The following is a 21,474-nucleotide window of genomic DNA, read 5'->3' as shown; positions in this document are numbered from 1 at the left end:
AACGAGTCTCTTCAGTCGTCGTTGGTCCCGTTCTTGCAAGATCTTTTTCCGGCCGCAGCGATGACGGAGATTTGATGTTTTACCGGATTCGCGGTAGTCACGGCACACTCTTGAAATGGTCTTACGGGAAAATCCCCACTTCACCGCTCCCTCGAAGACGCTGTATCCCATCGCTCGTGCGCCGAGTGTAACAGCACGTTCAAACTCACTTAAAATCTTGATAACCTGCCACTGTCGCAGCAATAAGGCGATCTACAGTAACAACTGCGCCATACACTTGTTGTATTATAGAGGCGTTGCCGACCTCGGCGCCGTATTCTACCGTATTTGAATACACATGCCTATACCAGTTTCTTTGGCGCTTCAGTGTATGAAGGTGTTGATAAGCATAACCCAAAAATGTTCAAATGTGTGTGAAATCTTATGAGACTTAAGTGCTAACGTCATCAGTCCCTAATCTTACACACTACTTAACCTAAATTATCCTAAGGACAAACACACACACACACACCCATGCCCGAGGGAGGACTCGAACGTCCGCCGGGACCAGCCGCACAGTCCAGGACTGCAGCGCCCCAGACCGCTGGACTAATACTGTTATACAGCAGATGCTACTAGCTTCACACTCTCAAATTTAACTGAATCTAAAAATTTTTGAGCACCCAGAGTGTATACTCACGAGCCGCCGCTGAAAATGACAATCGATAAATAATCCCATTGCAACAGGAATACCAGCTAGCAAAACAAAAAAGCTGCAAACGTATGCTCCAACCTTTATAGAGCTTTTTAGAATGAGACTGAGAAGTCCCGCCTGATCATTAGGGATTAAAGTAATAATCGCTTAAACAGACTTGTGCTAGTCACGTACTTGGTGATTTTTAGCGATATCAATCACATTCAATGGCGATTTTCGGCGATATCAATCAGACGGAATTGATGGCGGTTTCCTGCTCGTGCGTGAATTTGCGGTCGACCCTGTAGCGCTGCAAATGGCGCTAATTCACAGAGCGGGACGGCGGTGAGGACTCTGGCCGTCAATGGCGAGCGGACGTGCCGCGGTCGTCACAGCGAGAGGCCGATAACGAGGTACGCGCGGCCGGTTTTAAGCCGCGGCAGCTGTGACTGGCAGGCGATCTGCGTGACTCAATTAGCGCGAAACAAATTTAGGCGGCCGCGGGCTTTGATGGCCCGTCATTAGCGGCCTGATTGCCAATCAATGACGGCTCGCGCCACCTCCCACGCCGCCCCCATCTGCGGCGGCACCACTAATAGAGACGACGCCAGGGGCGCAGCGCCAGCCGGCTAAGCGGTGGCACGACTCGCGACGCCGGCCGAGTCTGAGACGCTGCCAACAGGTGTTCCGAGCGCAGGGGCGTCGCCAGAGGATGAGCGTGCCGCCGGCAAAGGTGCCCAGGTTGGCTGCATGGTCCTTGACTTCCGGAAGGAATTACATGCAGTTTCGCGCGGTCGTTTACTTAACAAAACGTGAGTCTGCCTAGTCTAGGACCAGATTAGCTTAATTTTCAATTGCGTACGAATGCCAGGAGACGCAGTCGATGGTCTGGCTGTGGTGTCACCGCCAGACACCACACTTGCTAGGTGGTAGCCTTTTAAATCGGCCGCAGTCCGCTAGTATACGTCGGATCCGCGTGTCGCCACTGTCAGTGATAGCAGACCGGTCGCCGCCACACGGCAGATGTAGAGAGACGTCCTAGCACTCGTCCCAGTTGTACAGCCGACTTTGCTAGCGATGCTACACTGACAACTACGCTCTCATTTGCCGAGACGATAGTTAGCATAGCCTTTAGCTACGTCATTTGCTACGACCGAGCAAGGCGCCATTACCAGTTAATATTGAGGTATTGAAGCATGTACAGTCAAGAGAGATTTACACCAATTATGGATTAAAGTTAAGTATTACATCAACTACGTACTTTATTTGCTACTATAATTTCCCTTAACTGTTCCAGACCTCACGCCAGTCTGCGTGAGCTTTAACGCGTGCCTTTCGGCTACCCGTCACTGTGGGTTGGCTGTCTTGCCAGTCCACAACACTGGCTGCCTCTATCGCTCATATTCATTTACCGCTAGCCGGGAGGCACGTGTAGCTTAAAGGATGCCAGGGCACTGCATTGAAGAATTGAACGTTCAGTTACGAAAAACGTGTAGCCTTGTGAAAGTCATTTTTACGAGGTGAGTAAAGTGAACACCTTAAATATTTTTTTAAATATTATTTATTGTGCAGAAGTGGTACAAAGCTGTATCACTTTTCAGCATAATCTCCCCCACGCTCAATGCAAGTCCTCCAGCGCTTACAAAGTTCATAAATTCCTTTAGAAAAAAGTTATTTTGGTAATCCGTGCAACCACTCATGCACCGCGTGGCGTACCTCTTCATCAGAACGGAACTTCTTTCCTCCCATTGCGTCCTTGAGTGGTCCAAACATATGGAAATTACTTGGGGCAAGGTCTGGTGAGAATGGTGGATGAGGAAGACACTCAAAATGCAGGTCAGTGATTGTTGCAACTGCTGTATGGGCAGTCTGGGGTCTTGCATTGTCATGTTGCAAAAGGACACTTGCTGACAGCAATCCGCGTCGCTTTGATTTGATTGCAGGCCGCAGATGATTTTTTAGGAGATCTGTGTATTATGCACTGGTGACAGTGGTTCCTCTAGGCATGTACTGCTCCAAAATGACGCCATTTTCGTCCCAAAAGAAAGTCAGCATAACCTTCTCTGCTGATGGTTCTGTTCGAAACTTGTTTGGTTTTGGTGATGAGGAATGGCGCCATTCCTTGCTCGCTCTCTTCGTTTCCGGTTGGTGGAAGTGAACCCACGTTTCGTCCCCAGTAACGATTCTTGCAAGGAAGCCATCACTTACTCGTTCAAAGTGCCGAAGAAGTTCTTCACAAGCGTCAACACGTCGTTCTCACATTTCAGGAGTCAGCTGCCGTGGCATCCATCTTGCGGACACTTTGTGAAACTGGAGCACATCATGCACAATTTGGTGTGTTGAGGCATGACTAATCTGTAAACATGCTGCAATGTCATTCAGTGTCACTCGCGGTTTTCCTTCACTATGGCTTCAGCTGCTGCAATGTTCTGTGGAGTCACAACTCGTTGTGCCTGACCTGGACGAGGAGCATCTTCCACTGAAGTCACACCATTTGCGAACTTCCTACTCCATTCGTAGACTTGCTGCTGTGACAAACATGCATCACAGTACTGAACCTTCATTCGTCGATGAATTTCAATAGGTTTCACACCTTCACTACGCTAAAACCGAATAACAGAACGCTGTTCTTCCCTGGTCCAAGTCGCAAGTGCGGTGGCCATCTTTATACTGATACTGCGACGGTATGTGTGCATTTGCACTATTCTGCCACCTACAGGCCATTCTGCACGCTGTTTGTAGCACGCTTACCAACTTACAGGATAACGGCGCGAAATTTCGATTTGTTACTACAGATTTAAGGTTTTCATTTGAGTCACCCTCGTAACTCCAAGGTAGTGTTATAGGCCCTTTGCTGTTCCTTATCTGTATAAACAATTCAGGAGACAATCTGAGAAGTTGTCTTAGGTTGTTTGTAGATGACGCTGTCGTCAGATACTGTGATCTGATAATCAAAACAAACTGCAAAACGAGTTATAAAAGGTATCTGTATGGTGCAAAAATTGGCAATTGACCATAAATAACGAGAAGTGCGAGATCATCCACATGAGTGCTAAAAGAATTCCGTTAAACTTCAGTTACACGATAAATCAGTCAAATCTAAATTCTACTAAATACCTAGGAATTACAATAATGAACAACTTAAACTAGAGGGAACACACAGAAAATGTCGTGGCGAAGGCTAATCAAAGACTGCGCTTTATTGGCAGAAAATTTAACATATCTACTAAAGGAACTGCCTCCGCTACACTTGTCCGTCCTCTTTTAAATATTGCTGCGCGGTGTGGGACCCTTTCCAGATAGGACTGACGGAGTACATCGAGAAAGTTCAAAGAAGGGCAGTTACAGGATTTGAGGTGGTCATAATTAAAAAGAAAGGTGTTTTTCATTGCCGCGGAATCTTGTCACTAAATTTCAGTCACCAACTTTCTCCTCCGAATGCGAAAATATTTTATTGACGGCGAGCTACGTAGAAAGAAACAATCATCATAATAAAATAACGGATATCAGAGCCTGCACGGAAAGATATAGGTGCTGTTTTTTTCCGTGCACTGTTCGAGATTGGAATAAAAGAGAATTATTGTGAAGGTGGTTCGATGAACCCTCTCCCAGGCACCTAAATGTGATTTGCGGAGTATTTATGTAGACGTAGATGTAGAACCCTTGACTGCAAATAGAGGGGTGTTACGGGTTTAACGTGTACTCGTGCATCTGTGTATCTCTCCGTGCCGTCGTACCTTCCAAACGAAAGGTCCGATTAAAAGATGTTGTTTTTTTATTTTAAAGCTTTTTTAATCGGGATGATTCTTAATTATGTCCCATGAAAGTCCGTTCAGCTGTCTAGGTTTCATCAGTGAAATTAAGTAAAAAAGTTTTCCGCCAGCTGTCTCTCTTGGTATACGCTACGTAATACATAAGAGCTACATCAAGTTACGAATTACCAGATTGTAGAGCTCAAGAAAAGTCGGCGAGAATTTATGTTTAGATTTCACAGCTGACCAAAAATGATGATTTTTGTCTTTTGAAGCCGCTCTCTGCAGCACCTACAAAGCAGAAAAAGGATGATTGTGACTCAATTGTAGAACATAAACACATGCTCTCGCAGACTTTTTTTGGAGTTTCTTGAGGTCTATAATTCAGTACTAAATCAAATGATTTTTCCCTAATAGTTTAGGCAGAGCACTGGCTGAAAATACCGCTCCAGTTCTTTTTATTTTTCAGTACTTAAACACGACAGGTTTCTGGCCCTTACATGCCCGTCAACAGGTGTTATAACTTTGCGATGGACGAGTACAGGATGCGGTGCGTCACCAACGAGCTCAAGGCTATTACAAGAGAGCGCAATGGCAGACCACTTTCTTCTGACTGTTACCTAAATTATCGAAATATGTACTAAAACATAGTAAATGGATATATGTGTGAATTAAAAAAAGAAGTATGCAAATCGCATAAGCGAACAAAATATAAAAGAAAAGACAAAAGTCGCAATAATAATTACAGATTGAAATTCATAACCGCACGTGCGACATCGCATTGCCAAAATCTTATTACTGTGATAATATTTATGAAAATACATCTATGCAGATTTCGGCGAGGCAAGAGCTCGCATAGCAGTTTCGTGTTTCGTCCCGGAAAGTAACTGTATGATTGTGGGGACCAAGTGTCGATCGTATCGGGTCTAATATAAATTTATAACGTTTAAACAGCATGAAATAAAACATAAATTAAAAATTTAAAAAATACCCAAAAGGCGACTAAAAAGTAAAAAATATGCATTGAGCCTTTAATTTCAATATAACCAGTAATATTTTGATCCAAGCGTCGCCCCGTCGGGGAACCATTACGTAAATAAAATTAAAACGGAACGCTTGTAAAAAGTACGACGCCCATATACGTATTGAAATCGATCTTCGCCGGCCGCGGTGACCCAGCGGTACTAGGCGCTTCAGTCCGGAACCGCGCGACTGCTACGGTCGCAGGTTCGAATCCTGCCTCGGGCATGGATGTGTGTGATGTTCTTAGGTTAGTTAGGTTTAAGTAGTTCTAAGTCTAGGGGACAGATGTTAAGTCCCATAGTGTTCAGAGCCATTTGAAATCGATCATTGTAATAAAGTAAGAGCAATCAGAGATCGCACGGAGATATGAAAGTGTTTGCTTTACCCACGCGCTGTTGGAGAGTGAGACGGTAGATAAACAGTCTAGGGGTGGTTCGATGAACCCTCTAGTTAGTCACTTAGGTATGAATTGCAGCGTAATCATGCATATGTGGATGTAGATACAAGACACAGGATCGACGGTGGCTTCGAATTGCCAGACCATGAAATATGTTCCCGTTTGTCATTTCTTGTGTGGAATAACGGCTTTCATTATGTTGGTACATGAAAAGATAAAACTACAATGTAAAACCATCTCATAAATTTATTTTATAATTTTTTCATAATGCGGGAACCCAGTCATAATATATTTCTTTAAAGTCAGTACCGCCATTAGACTGTTGTGTATTTACAGTGTTACATTTACACTTACACAATCGTGATTTCGGCTTCAAAGTGCCATTATCAAGTGTTTTACGTGTTATAAATTGCCTAAGATGTCATACTGCCGTATTAAAATATACTATTAGACACACTGTCTAAGAGTCCATATTTCTGGCAGAGCCTACTGCTTTGTTTCATTACTGAGTACACCATCTTGACTCGAGTCAAGATGTAACAGTGTGTCTGCATACTACTCCACAGATGACTGTCATGAAAGTTGAAGATACCACTCCGCATAAAGGAGGCCTCATCGCTGAATAGGGTGGATGACACAAATCCCAGTATCGTGGTTGCCTGGTGAAGAAACCAGTGACATACCTGCTCCAGGTGTGGAAAGTTTGTCGCTTGTACGCCCTGCACTCGCCGTAAGTGATAAGCGTAGTAACAGTTGTCAAGGAGAATGTTCCACACGGTCGTCTGGCTTACCCTGTACTGGCAGGCCAACTGCCTGGTACTGACAAGGCAGTCGTCTTCGACTGTGTTAATCACATTTTCCTGCAGGTCTGGTGTACTAACATTTCGGGTACGTCTTTCATGATTTCCTGCTTTCTGAAACTACCCTGCCTCAGAAAAACGGAGAAACACTGTTGCAAACACTGAATGCTGTGGTTGTCGTCAGCGGGGATAGGTATCCTGATGCAACCTTGCTGCCCGTCGTCCATTGCGATTTACCTTTCCGTAAGTAAACACCATGTCGGCTAGCTCTCGACTGGAATACGGAACCATTTTGTACAACGCTGTAGCACATCCACTACGAGGGGAGTCAGCAAGAGAAGTGAATCGGACACAAGATTACCAATTATTGTGTCAGGAAAAGGCGCTAGGGCATGACGTATGAGAAACAGTACCACCCATTACGAGGAAACCATGCAGACTGTAGCTGTGGCTTCATGGTACAGCGCGTATTAACCAGCAGTCTCTGTAACAAAGGATGGTTGAATAAATGGTCTCTGCTATGGAAACCATAGATTCCCGGACTTAAGTTCATGAGACCTTTTTTGTTTCGTATCCCCTCGTCGATCAATCCCTAGCGTTTGTACACAGTGGAAAAATCGCCCATTATATCTTTATGTTCCTGTTGACGATAAAAAATTGTGTCAGTACAATGATAAACCACTCCAAAGTACAGATAATTGTATGGGCTGCATCTGTTGGCTCCATATTTTTGATATGGTTTACATATCTTCGGAAATACCATTTTTCACTATGTTACGATGATTTGAAAATGGATCTCGGCCCGAAACTAGTCATCGAGTGAACAAAAAAAAGTAAAATTTGCAACTTTGGACTGGCTTTTTATTGTGCTGATTAACAGCGGTTGCTGACCAACGGCTCCTTCAGTGTGCTGGAAGTTCGTAGACAAATTGTTTTAGCGATAAGCTGAATAATAACATCAAACCGGATTAATGGCTGGATTCAGGACGTCCTTGTTGATAGAACTCAGCACGTTGTTCTTAACGGTTCGAAATGGACAATGTGAAAGTCTTTGTGGAAATACCCTAAGGAAATGTTCCTGTATAAGAAAGAAACAGGGTGTCTCTCCTAAGGGTCGTCAGGCGCATTTTTTGTGGTGTTTCGGCAGATATTTGCAATGTCGCTTTTGCATTGTGATGCTGGAGTCAGCCCAAAAAAATGATACTCATCACGTTTTAATGCGACGCCCAGTACCGACGGCAGGCGTCGGATTCTTTCCCAATACAAACAAAATGACTTATAAAGCGCAATTTTTCGTATCCATACGATAGCGTGGACCCATATTAGTCTAGCGGTATTTGTTTTATCTGTTGACACTGCAGCTTGTGGTCTTGCGGTAGCGTTCTCGCTTCCCGTGCATTGAGTCCCGGGTTCAATTCCCAGCGGGGTCAGGGATTTTCCCTGCCTCGAGATGAATAGGTGTTGTTGTGTTGTATTTATCATCATCACGCATCCCCATTAAGGTCGGAGGAAGACAATGGCAAACACCTCCGCTACGACCTTGCCTAATCGGCGGTGCTGGTCTCCGGCATCGTTCCCTACACTCCTCGGAGTATGGGATCTCATCATCATCATTGACAGTGACAGTCAAACACGAAGAATAACTATTGCTCCAGCAGCGACTCAGTAGCGCTGATATTCGGCGCTAGCATTCAGTGCGGGCCATGGCAGTACTGTCGCTACTGCGTTACTCGTTATTCTTCTAGATTTATTGTCCCTATTAATACATATGGATAAAACGAATATCGCCCTGGACTAATCTGGGACCGCTCTGTCGAATGGGCACGTAAAATTGCGCTTTAAAAATCATTTTCTTTCTAACGGGAAACAATTCGCCGTTTTCCATCGAAAATGAGGGGTCACATGAAAGACATGATGAGAACTCCAGAATGAGATTTTCACTCTGCAGCGGAGTGTGCGCTGATATGAAACTTCCTGACAGATTAAAACTGCGTACCGGACCGAGACTCGAATTCGCGACCTTTGCCTTTCGCGGGCAAGTGCTCTACCATCTGAGCTACCGAAGCACGACTCACGCCCGGTACTCACAGCTTTGCTTCTGCCAGTACTTCGTCTCCTACCTTCCAAACTTTACAGAAGCTCTCCTGCGAACCTTGCAGAACTAGCACTCCTGAAAGAAAGGATATTGCGGAGACATGGCTTAGCCACAGCCTGAGGGATGTTTCCAGAATCAGATTATCACTCTGCAGCGGAGTGTGCGCTGACATGAAACTTCCTGGCAGATTAAAACTGTTTGCCGGACCGAGACTCGAATTCGGGACCTTTGCCTTTCGCAGGAGAGCTTCTGTTAACTTTGGAAGATAGGAGACGAGGTACTGGCAGAAGTAAAGCTGTGAGGACGGGTCGTGAGTCGTGCTTGGGTAGCTCAGTCGGTAGAGCACTTGCCCGCGAAAGGCAAAGGTCCCGAGTTCGAGTCTCGGTCCAGCACACAGTTTTAATCTGCCAGGAAGTTTCATGATGAGAACTATTTGCTTGGGCTGATTCCAGCTATACAATGTAAAAACGAAATTCAAAATATCTATTGAAACACCAGAGAAAATGCGCCTGACGACTTTTAGGATAGAGGCCCTCTATAAATGATGCAGTGGACAACGTAGGAAGTTCCATGGGGCTATTTACCGGCGATAATATTGTTTTTAGGAAAGCTGCAGTGCTAGAACACTGCAGCGAAATGCAAGGACTGGCATTTGGCTCTGAATATAAATGAAACTAATATATTGGGGATGCATAGGAGAAGAGAGCAATTAGTTTTCGATTACGCTATTGGCTACTGAGCCGCGAGTGGCTCGCGATCGAGCCATCTCTTATTTTACCTCCTGGTTTTCTTTTTTCGTGTTGCCACCTCGTTTGTTAGTTTTAGTTTCTGTTGTCACTAAGTTGCTGCTTTGTCTGCCCGTCAGCGGCAGCAACAGCGCCTATCGATATAGCCCTCACGTGTTGTCTTCACTGCACAGTTATTACTTCCCGGTTGTCGTCCGTCGTAGAGTCAGATGGAACGCGCCAGGAGGGCAGTTCGGACCTGCCAGTCGTGGAGTTGGAATGCGGCATTAGTTTAGTCGGATTGGAGCAGCAGTGATGCCTGGACGTCCATGGCTCGCCCAACCGTTGTCACCACGCATCACTTAAGCCGGGCACGGTCTTCGTGGATCGTTGGTCGGTCGTCCTATTGGACGACGTGAATTGGTTCGCCGATCGCTGTGTGTCTGTATAGATTCCCGATTTGTCTTCGTGATTGCACAGCCATTGCTGAGTGTCGTTCCAAGTCTTCGTGCAAGTGTTTGTCAAACTGTGTGTGTAGTTGGTGTCATTTCCACTGACAACTTGTTTTAAATGTTGTCAGCGTACAGGCAGTGAGTCGGTCGGTTGGAGCAGATCAGTAAGCAAGTCTCCGCGCGGCGCAGTCGGCCGGACCCGCTGGCAGTCTCTATGCAGTGTCGGAGCGTGTGGGGGCTGTTCCGAGTGCTACAAGGTTCGTGGCTCACCGACCCAGGACATGAAAGTTGAGTGGTGGTTTAACTACCGAAGCCACGTCTGTTCATGTTGTCCCCTTGGTTGGTGGTTCGCTGTAGACGGTATTCCTGGGAGCAACAGCGAGTGTTCGAGCTGGTGAAGATTTAGCTGCTGTGTGGTGGAATTAACTATATCTGTCGTTTGAAATTCAAGTGCACCAGCGGAATTTTCTGCCTTGTGGCCGTTAGTGTTCCGGTTACCTGCCCTGGTCTCTGACGTAAATTCAGGCAGCGTCCTTTCCTCACCTGTTGTTGCTGTCCAACACGGTGTGTAGTTTTGACAGCTTAATGTATATTTGGTTGTGGGCGGCTATGTCTGTAACGTTTTGGCTTTGGAATTATCGTATACTGGTCGGTGGTTAGCAAGTCGTTTTGTTGGTGCGTCCCTGACTGTCCCTTGGTTGTGTTACTGGCGGATCGAGTATAGTCTCACCTAAGCGGACGTTAAGATTTCAAGGGCAGACCGAGCCCCCTGGAAACTTCTGGGCGCCGTTGCCTATACTGCCTTTCTTGTTGGCGTTTAATTGTGTATTTTTAATGACTCATAGCCGATGATTGGAATTTTTATGCTTGTAATTGTGTTTTTAAAATCAAAGGTCTTCAGTCGTTTTAAAAGTAATTTTTTTCTAAATTGGGCAAGTCTTACATTGTCCGAAGATAAAGCTTGGACTTTCTGCCTGTTGAAAATTTACTGTAGTGTATTGTTTTAAAGAAATGGTTCAAATGGCTCTAAGCACTATGGGACTTAACTTCTAAGGCCATCAGTCCCTTAGAACTTAGAACTACTTAAACCTAACTAACCTAAGGACATCACACACATCCATGCCCGAGGCAGGATTCGAACCTGCAACCGTAGCGGTCGCGCGGTTCCAGACTGTAGCGCCTAGAATCCCTCGGCCACCCCGGCCGGCTGTTTTTAAAAGCATGGGCCTTCAGTCGCTTTAAGTTTTAAGCATCCTACTTATCAAATACTACCTTTTGGAAGATAAAGCTGTGGGCTTTATGCCTGTTGAAAATTTATGGTCGTTGTATTGTTTTTAAAAGGCATAGGCCTTCAGCCACTTTAAGTTTTAACATTCTTATTTATCAAGTCTTACATCACTTGGGCTTAAATACTATTTAAGGTTGAAACCTTTGGGCCTTCTGCCTTGGAAAATTGGTTGCAGTTTTTTTTTTTTTTTAAGCAAAGGCCTTCAGCCGTTTGAAGTAAGGTTTCTTATTGGTCATAAAGCTTGGGACTTCTGCCTATTGAAAGGTTATTGTAGTTATGTTGTTTTAAATTTATGGGCCTTCAGCCGCTTTTATAAACTTAGTCTACCTGACTAGTCAAGACTTACATCGCTTGGCCTTAAATATTATTTAAAGCCTAGAGCCTTCTGTCCCAATAATAATAATAATAATAATAATAATAATAATAATAATAATAATACATGCCTACCAACAATCTACAAAATATTAACTTCAGTCCTTACACAGAAAGTAATGACACATACAACACAGAACAAAATTATAAATGAAGAACAAAAAGGCAGCTGCAAAGGAGCACGAGGATGTAAAGAGCAACTGATAATAGATACAGAGGTGACATATCAAGCTAAAACTAAACAAAGGTCGCTACACTACGCATACATTAATTACCAAAAAGCTTTTGATAGTGTATCCCACTCATGGTTACTACAAATATTGGAAATATACAAAGTAGATCCTAAATTGATACAGTTCCTAAACATAGTAATGAAAAACTGGAAAACCACACTTAATATCCAAACAAATTCATATAATATCACATCACAGCCAATACAGAGTAAGCGTGGAATATACCAAGGGACTCATTAAGTCCTCTCTGGTTCTGTCTTGCTCTGAACCTACTATCCAACATGCTAAGTAATACAAATTATGGATACAATAATACTGGAACATACCCACACAAAATCACACATTTGCTATACATGGATGATCTAAAACTACTGGCTGCAACAAATCAACAACTCAACCAATTACTAAAGATAACAGAAGTATTCACCAATGATATAAATATAGCTTTTGGAACAGAAAAATGTAAGAAAAATAGCATAGTCAAGGGAAAACACACTAAACAAGAAGATTACATATTGAATAACGACAGTGACTCCATAGAAGCGGTGGAAAAAACAGATGCCTATAAATATCTAGGATACAGACAAAAAATAGGAATAGATAATACAAACATTAAAGAAGGACTAAAAGAAAAATATAGACAAAGACTAACAAAAATATTGAAAACAGAATTGACAGCAAGGAAGGACAAAAGCTATAAATACTTATGCTATACCAATATTTACCTACTCATTTGGAGTAGTGAAATGGAGTAACACAGAACTAGAAGCACTTAATACACTTACACGTTCACAATGACACAAATATAGAATACATCACATACATTCAGCAACAGAAAGATTCACATTAAGCAGAAAGGAAGGAGGAAGGGGATTCATCGACATAAAAAACCTATATTATGGACAGGTAGACAATTTAAGAAAATTCTTTCTAGAACGAGCAGAAAGTAGCAAAATACACAAAGCAATCACTCATATAAATACATCGGCTACACCACTGCAATTTCATAACCACTTCTACAACCCTTTAGATCACATAACATCAACAGATACGAAGAAAGTAAATTGGAAAAAGAAAACACTACATGGCAAGCACCCGTATCATCTAACACAGCCACACATTGATCAAGACGCATCCAACACATGGCTAAGAAAAGGCAATATATACAGTGAGACGGAAGGACTCATGATTGCAATACAGAATCAAACACCAGATATTACAGCAAGCATATTATTAAAGATCCCAATACCACAACAGATAAATGCAGACTTTGCAAACAACAAATAGAAACAGTAGATCACATCACAAGTGGATGTACAATACTAGCAAATACAGACTACCCCAGAAGACATGACAATGTAGCAAAAATAATACATCAACAACTTGCCATAAAACTAATAAAACAGCACGTTTCCAGATACAAGTATGCACCACAAAATGTACTGGAAAATGATGAATACAAATTATACTGGAACAGAACCATTATAACAGATAAAACAACACCACATAACAAACCTGACATCATACTCACCAATAAAAAGAAGAAATTAACACAACTAATCGAAATATCCATACCCAATACAACAAATATACAGAAGAAAACAGGAGAAAAAATTGAAAAATACATCCAACTGGCTGAGGAACACAAGGACATGTGGCATCAGGATAAAGTTGACATTATACCGATTATACTATCAACTACAGGAGTCATACCACACAATATCCATCAGTACATCAACGCAATACAGCTACATCCAAACGTATATATACAACTACAGAAATCCGTAATTATTGATACGTGTTCAATAACCCGAAAGTTCCTAAATACAATGTAACATATACCGTACAGGTAAAAGGAAGTCACGCTTGATGAAGGTCCGTGTCACTTTCCATTTTTAACCAGACCTAAGGTCTGAGAAAAATAGAAATAATAATAATAATTATTATTATTATTACTATTATAGCAGTTGTATTTAATTCATGGGCCTTCAGCCGTTTTAGAAGTAAAGACGTTTTATGTCGATAGTCGAACTTAGAAGTTGCGCTTTAATGTTTGGGCAACTAAATAAACTGTTATGTTTGGAGTGTAACTGACAGCCAGTCATTTTGGCTCCCTTCCACAATTCCTACTGCTTGTCCTGCCCTGCGGGTTTAGCAGGGCGTCTCAGCTACAAATCTGTGCAATCACTAACTACTGTACCATTCGGAGCCACATAAAATGGAATGATTACATAAAAGTAACTGTAGGACAAGCCGATGCCATGTTGAGATTCACTGGAAGAATTTAAAGGAAATGTAATTCATCCACGAAAGAAGTAGCTTACTAAACACTCGTCGATCGATTCTTGAGTATAATTCATCAACCTGGGGCCTTTATCATGTTGCTTAATAGAAACACATAGATGATCCAATGAAGATAGGCACGTTTTGCAATGTTCCCTCCCTTAAGAGTGATACTTAATCAACTCAAATGCAATTGATCTCGGTAGCTTTTAATATCAACTCGTCCAACACTGAAAACTCTTATTATTTTCGATTGCCAGCCACACTACTGGAGGTTCATCCCGTGAGACAAGGGAAATCATTGTAAACAAAAATCAGTGGCCCATCTGACAGTTGGAAAACTAATGTAAAATACAGGCAATACACACAAGCCATGATTATCATCACACAAAGATTATGACGGATCTTAGAAAGGGCAGGACGGCACAAAGGACAGTTAACACTTGCAGGTGGAGAGACTAACTGTTAAAAGGACATGGCAGTTTAAATTAAAATTAAAAAGGGTTTCTGTTTACATGCTTTAATATCCATTTCCATCCTTTTACACTTCGACAAATAAGTCCTTCTCTAGTCTCTTGCTTCTTTACACTATGACCAATAAGATTTAGACTAGACCCTGTTCCACCCTTAGTCCTTCAAAACCCACGAACTACCGGTCCTATAGTAGTCTACTCAACAGAAATGCATTTGCTCCCACCCATAAGTGAAACTATAGAAAGTTTACTACGGCGCCTTAGCTCTGAAGTGAGCGCTGCGCCTCTCCGTTCTCTACCTGACCTTGCTGACCTGCCACCTTCTTTCTGCAAGGTGCTTTCGACTCCTCACGCCGCCGCCGCCGCCGCCACTTCACACCGGCCTCGACTACGGACGAACCTCACTGCCTTCACTACTCTTTCCACTCCTGTAGTCTGGTACATAAGCCTAGGTCTCTGCCCTCTTACGAATACACTCCGTCTTCACGCCACGAGTGGCCTACGGGACCATCCGACCGCCGTGTCATCCTCAGCGGAGGATGCGGATAGGAGAGGCGTGGGGTCAGCACACCGCTCTCCCGGTCTCTTACGAATGGCTGTCTCATAAACAAACTCAAGGACGAACTGTCATTGGTCACTGGTACCCCCACTACCTCTTTTGCTCCTTTGTACGAATTTACCGATATAACGGCGGCCCGATAGCCACGTCTATTACTGTCTACGCGACAGCAAGACTTGGAAACCTCCTACACACCTCCATTCCGGGTTTTCAAAAGAGCCTCGGAGTTCCCAGACCAGCCACGGGTTCCAGTGACTGCGGGTCGCAAGGCGTCTTGATAAGCATATCCGAGAGTGGGGCAAGTTCTCTGTGTCCATCGTTCCCAGGTCTGTCGTCACACTGCGAGCGGCCAGACACCCTCACTATCAGCGGACACCGCCATCCATCCAGCCACTCTCCTTGCAGCCGAAGCAGCAGGCTTCCCACTCGCCGACTTTTATTACAGTATCAACAACAGTGAGTTTAAATTTATCTCCAGACACTACTCTTACTAAACGAGCGGGACAGTTTCGTTTGAAGATCGTTTAGTAAGCGCGTGAACGTTAGGCAGGTGCTCAATAAACTCCAGTACAGTAGAGGCCTTGTTCGCCACGGAGAAGTTTACCGTCGAGCGTTCTTCTAGGAAGAGTCGAGCAACATCATATTTTCTTCTTTTATCAGCTCCGTGAAGCTGTTCGTGGACGACGCTACTACATTTCAGCGAACGTTTGCCTCATGTATATCACTTGTGGCAAGGTAAGCAACATAGAATGCTTAGAATGCGAATTTACCGATTTCCTGGCCCCATCGATCAAATTACACTGAAGAGCCAAAGGAACTGGTACACGCGCCTAATATTGTGTAGGGCCCCTGCGAGCGCACAGAAATGCCGCAACACGACGTGGCATGGACTCGACTAATGCCTGAACTAGTGCTGGAGGGAATTTGCACCATGAATCCTGTCGGGCCCTCCCTACATCCGTTGGAGTACGAGGCGGTGGAGATATATTCTGAACAGCACGTTGCAAGGCATCCCAGATATTCTCATTAATGTTCATGTCTGGAGAGTCTGGTGGCCAGCGGAAGTGTTTAAACTCAGAAACGTGTCCATGGAACCACTTTGTGGCAATTCTGGACATGTGGAGTGCCGCATTGTCCTGCTGGAATTGCACGAGTCCGTCGGAATGCACAATGGACATGAATGGATTTAGGCGATCAGATAGGATGCTTACGTACGTATCACCACGCAGAGTCGTATCTAGACGTATCAGGGGTCCCATATCACTCAAACTGCACACGCCCCACACAATTACAGAGCATCCACCAGCTTCAACAGTCCCCTGCTGACATGCAGGGTCCGTGGATTGACGAGGTTGTCTCCGTACCCGTACACGTCCATCCGTTCTATACAATATGAGAAGACACTGGGTCCACCAGGCAACACGTTTCCGTTCATCGACAGTCCAATGTCGCAGTTGACGGGCTCAGGCAAGATGTAAGGCTTTATGTTGTGCAGTCATCAAGGGTACACGACTGGGCCTTCGCCTCTGAAAGCCAATAGCGATGACGCTGCATTGAATGGTTCTGACACTGACACTTCTTGATGTCCGAGCACTGAAATCTGCAGCAGTTTATGGAAGGGTTGCACTTCTGTCACGTTGAACAATTCTCTTCAACCGTCGTTGGTCCCGTTCTTGCAGGATTTTTTCCGGCCCCAGCGATGACGGAGATTTGATGTGTTACCGGATTCGTGATATTCACGGTACACTCGAGAAATGGTCGTATGGGAAAATCCCTACTTCATCGCTACCTCTGTGATGTTGTGTCCTACCGCTCGTGCGCCGATTAGAACAAACGTTCAAATTCACTTAAATCGTGGTAACCTGCCATTGTAGCAGCAGTAGCCGATCTAATAATTGTGGCAGACACTTGTTGTCTTATATAGGCGCTGCCGACTGCAGTGCAGTATTCTGCCTGTTTACATGTCTCTGTATTTGAATACGCATACCTGGACCAGTTTCTTTGGCGCTTCAATGTATCTTTTTTCTTTTTATTTCTTGCACTATATTTCCATTTAATGAATGTACACAGCCTACGGCCATTTTTGTTTACCTGTTCTCAGGATATCGCTATCGTCATGGACACGAAAACTAACGCTGTTTCCTAAACCTTGCCTTGTTATAGCATACAGTAAGTAGTAAAAATAGAATCTTTTCTGTGTTGGACATATTATACATATGTGTATTTAGAGCCAGGAATGGAAGTAGCTACTGGCAGATGAAGGGGCTTGCTCACCTACGGTTAGTGCCACGGCGCTACTGCTACCGCTACAGTGAGCCGTGGTGTACTTACGGATGTTCATGCAGGAGTTGTAGAAGCGCTTAGCCTTCTGCGTCGCCTCGCTGTCCAGCTCGTTGATGGGCTCCTCGAGTACCCCTGCAACATTTCAGAAATCGCATTCAGGCTCCAGATCAAAAACGTACTCAGTATACACTATATATTAATGAAGTATATACACTACTGGCCATTAAAATTGCTGCATCAAGAAGAAATGCAGATTATAAACGCGTATTCATTGGACAAATACATTATACTAGAACTGACATGTGCTTACATTTTCACGCAATTTGGGTGCATAGATGCTGAGAATTCAGAACCCAGAACAACCACCTCTGGCTGTAATAACGGCCTTGATACGCCTGGGAATTGAGTCAAACAGAGCCTGGTTGACGTGTATAGGTACAGCTGCCCATGCAGCTTCAACACGATACCACAGTTCATCAAGAATAGTGACTGGCGTATTGTGACGAGCTAGTTGCTCGGCCACCATTGACCAGACGTTTTAAACTGGTGAGAGATCTGGAGAATGTGCTGGCCAGGGCAGCAGTCGAACATTTTCTGTATCCAGAAAGGCCCTTACAGGACCTGCAACATGCGGTCGTGCATTATCCTGCTGAAATGTAGTGTTTCGCAGGGATCGAATGAAGGGTAGAGCCACGGGTCGTAACATATCTGAAATGTAACGTTGACTGTTCAAAGTGCCGTCATTGCGAACAAGAGGTGGCCGAGACGAGTAACCGATGGCACCCCATACCATCACGCCGGGTGATACGCCAGTATGGCGATGACGAATACACGCTTCCAATGTGCGTTCATCGCGATGTCGCCAAACACGGGTGCGACCATCATGATGCTGTAAACAGAACCTGGATTCGTCCGAAAAAATGACGTTTTGCCATTAGTGCATCCAGGTTCGTCGTTGAGTACACCATCGCAGGCGCTCCTGTCTGTGATGCAGCGTCAAGGGTAACCGCAGCCATGGTCTCCGAGCTGATAGTCCATGCTGCTGCAAACGTCGTCGAACTGTTCGTGCAGATGGTTGTCGTCTTGCAAACGTCCCCGTCTGTTCACTCAGGGATCGAGACGTGGCTTCACGATTCGTTGCCGGCCGCGGTGGTCTAGTGGTTCTAGGCGAGCAGTCCGGAACTGCGGGACTGCTACGGTCGCAGGTTCGAATCCTGCCTCGGGCATGGATGTGTGTGATGTCCTTAGGTTAGTTAGGTTTAAGTAGTTCTAAGTTCTAGGGGACTGATGACCACAGAAGTTAAGTCCCATAGTGCTCAGAGCCATTTGAACCACGATTCGTTACAGCCACGCGGATAAGATGCCTGTCATCTCGACTGCTAGTGATACGAGGCCGTTGGGATCCAGCACGTTCCGTATTACCCTCCGGAACCCACCGATTCCCTATTCTGCTAACCGTCATTGGATCTCGACCAACGCGAACAGCAATGTCGCGAATGGCATCCTGCATACATTGTGCCACTCATCTTGCGCCTTTTCTTGCAGTTCGGCAATAGTACTTGCAGGCCCTAGGGAACGAGTAACTTCCCGCGTCATCATGTCCCATATGTGTTCACTTGGCGAGAGATCTGGTACCTTTCTGTCCAGGCTAATTGTTATACACCACAACGAACACGTCGTGTCGCAGCAGCCGTATGTGGACGTGCATTGCCCTGCTAAAAAGCACATCACCTTCCTCTCAAAGAAATAACGTAGCACGGAGATAAAAGCCTGTCTAATCTAGCGGTTAAATGCCACTTTACCCTGCAAAAACACCAAATGTACTCGGGAGTTGTAGCTGATAGCCGCACCACACCATGAAACCTGGGATGGCACTCTGCAATAGGCAACTCACCAGGCCTATGCCATACACGTGTACATCCATCACTCGCATGCAAACAAAACCTGCTTTCATCACTAAAGACAACGATGCGTCCTTCTACTATCAAGTCTTTCACGACGCCAGAGTATCCATGCTTGGCGGTGTCGTGGTGTCAGTGGAAGCCTGGCCGGTGACACGCTCATTCTTAATCCTGCTGCAAGCAAACGGTTCCCAATGGTACCTGATGACACGGAAGGTGCAACACGTGGCCAGATTTGGTCCCTGTATGACGTTTGGGCGGCTAGTGTTACTCATGCAATGCGTCGATCTTAATGTGCATCCGTACTACGCGGACGTTCAGAACCTGGTCTACGAATGTTGGAACGTTCCACAGGTCACTGTTGACAGCAGCGACACACCACCGATGCATTGTGCCCAACATATGCAGCAATCCGTCGATACTTTCATCCAGTTTCCTGGACACCAACAATCCGATCTCGTTCAAATGACTGAAGCTGCATAACAGTAGTATGTACTCATACTGAGCATAGCTACTGGCTGCAGAATCAAAATAGAGGGTGCATAGACTGGGCTCCTGAGTGCCATCCTATCGCCGATGACGATGACAAATAAATCATTAATACTACAACCCCTCAGTGTGCACATATTATACCTTGGTGCCACTGAACACAACCCTCGAGGATGTTGCATTTTTTTTCTGGCCGTGTATATAAAAAACCTTTTACTGTTCTTAACTCTTTTCCCCCTTGGCTCGTCATGGAGGTTTCCAATAAACTGCAGTTTAATCACTCTGCAGAGGACCGCTGCAAAAACAGTCGAGACGTTGTTGGTATACCTACAAGGGCTATTCGTAAATTAAGTCCCGATCGGTCGCGAAATGGAAACCACAGGAAAATCCGATTAAGTTCTGCACAGATGTGTTGGGTAGTGTCTCTAGTATTCCTGTCGATCACGGCACGTCGCTCTTTGCAGTTCTGAACGTACATTGAGCATGTAAAGATGTCTAGAAAATAGTGTCTCCCGCAAAATATGAGGGCCTCGTGAGAGATTTCGCTTGATCTCATGCAGCTCACATAACATAACTGTCATGCGTCTCGTTCTTCATGACAATTCTCGGCCGCATTCTGCAGGGGCAATTAAGATGCTCCTGCAGTGTTTGTGTTCGTAATTGGCTCGTCCTGAGTTTCATCTCTGCTCACATCAACAGCTAGCTATGAAGACAACATTTTGGCACAGACAACAAGCTGTAGACGAGCGTAAACAAATGGTGGAAAGAATGGGCGGCTGCCTTCTATGATGAAGGTATTGGAAAGCTGATACCATTCAACGACAAATGTCTAAGTCGGAGCGACGACTATGTAAAGAAATAGCTGTAGTGTGTAGCTAACTATAGCAAATAAAATATTTTTGATTCTCACAGTGGTTTCCATTTTGTGATCGGTCAGATCCTAGTTTCCGAACAGCCCTCGTACTTTAGCGTTTAATAACGGAGCGAACTTACATTGACAATGATTTTACTTAAACTGACACTGGAATACAAACAGAGCTGCCGACACCAGCTGAAGCTTCCTCCTCCCAAAGCCGGGGACATATGATGACTGAAGACTAATAGCAGCAAGGGCATCCTGTGGTTGTGGCCTGACCAGTGTTGATGCAGAGGAGCGAAACGTGCAGAGAGGAACAATATGCGCCGGTCGCGGTGGTCTAGCGGTTCTAGGCGCTCAGTCCGGAACCGCGCGACTGCTACGGTCGCAGGTTCGAATCCTGCCTCGGGCATGGATGTGTGTGATGTCCTTAAGTTAGTTAGGTTTAAGTAGTTCTAAGTTCTAGAGGACTGATGACCACAGATGTTAAGTCCCATAGTGCTCAGAGCCATTTGAACCATTTTTTTGAGGGACAATATGCAATCCAGGAAAATACAATAACAAGTACTAGTGTGCCTCCATCTATGCAAGAATCCTCTCCTGTTAGAATACCACCTGTAGACCCTGTCAAAGTGTACCCAAATCTCGAACACTCCATGCAACTAACTAGGTTGGAGCAGCCGATTACTCTGACCACTGCGTTGCGACATGTGGTCCGGGTGCGGCATAAATATGGCAGGAAAGTCAACTTCTCGGTGATGGAGGCTGTTGACAGAATACAGCTTAAGTCAATGAATCTCCGACTTAGGAGCGCTGCGAG

The 21,474-nt window shown here is 44.8% G+C and overlaps 1 protein-coding gene across 1 annotated transcript in view; it reads right to left on the bottom strand.

The window, feature by feature from the left end:
• The window catches only part of LOC126175844 (neprilysin-1-like), a 664,937-nt gene that overhangs the window by 176,144 nt on the left and 467,319 nt on the right, over positions 1-21,474 (bottom strand). Inside the window, exon 4 of the mRNA XM_049922848.1 lies at positions 17,457-17,540. Within this exon, the coding sequence (XP_049778805.1) occupies positions 17,457-17,540 (84 nt within the window). The remainder of the gene's footprint in view (positions 1-17,456; positions 17,541-21,474) is intronic.

This window comes from Schistocerca cancellata, chromosome 3 (assembly GCF_023864275.1).
Source record: "Schistocerca cancellata isolate TAMUIC-IGC-003103 chromosome 3, iqSchCanc2.1, whole genome shotgun sequence".
Lineage (NCBI taxonomy): Eukaryota > Metazoa > Arthropoda > Insecta > Orthoptera > Acrididae > Schistocerca > Schistocerca cancellata.
This window is presented reverse-complemented; position numbering and strand designations above follow the sequence as displayed.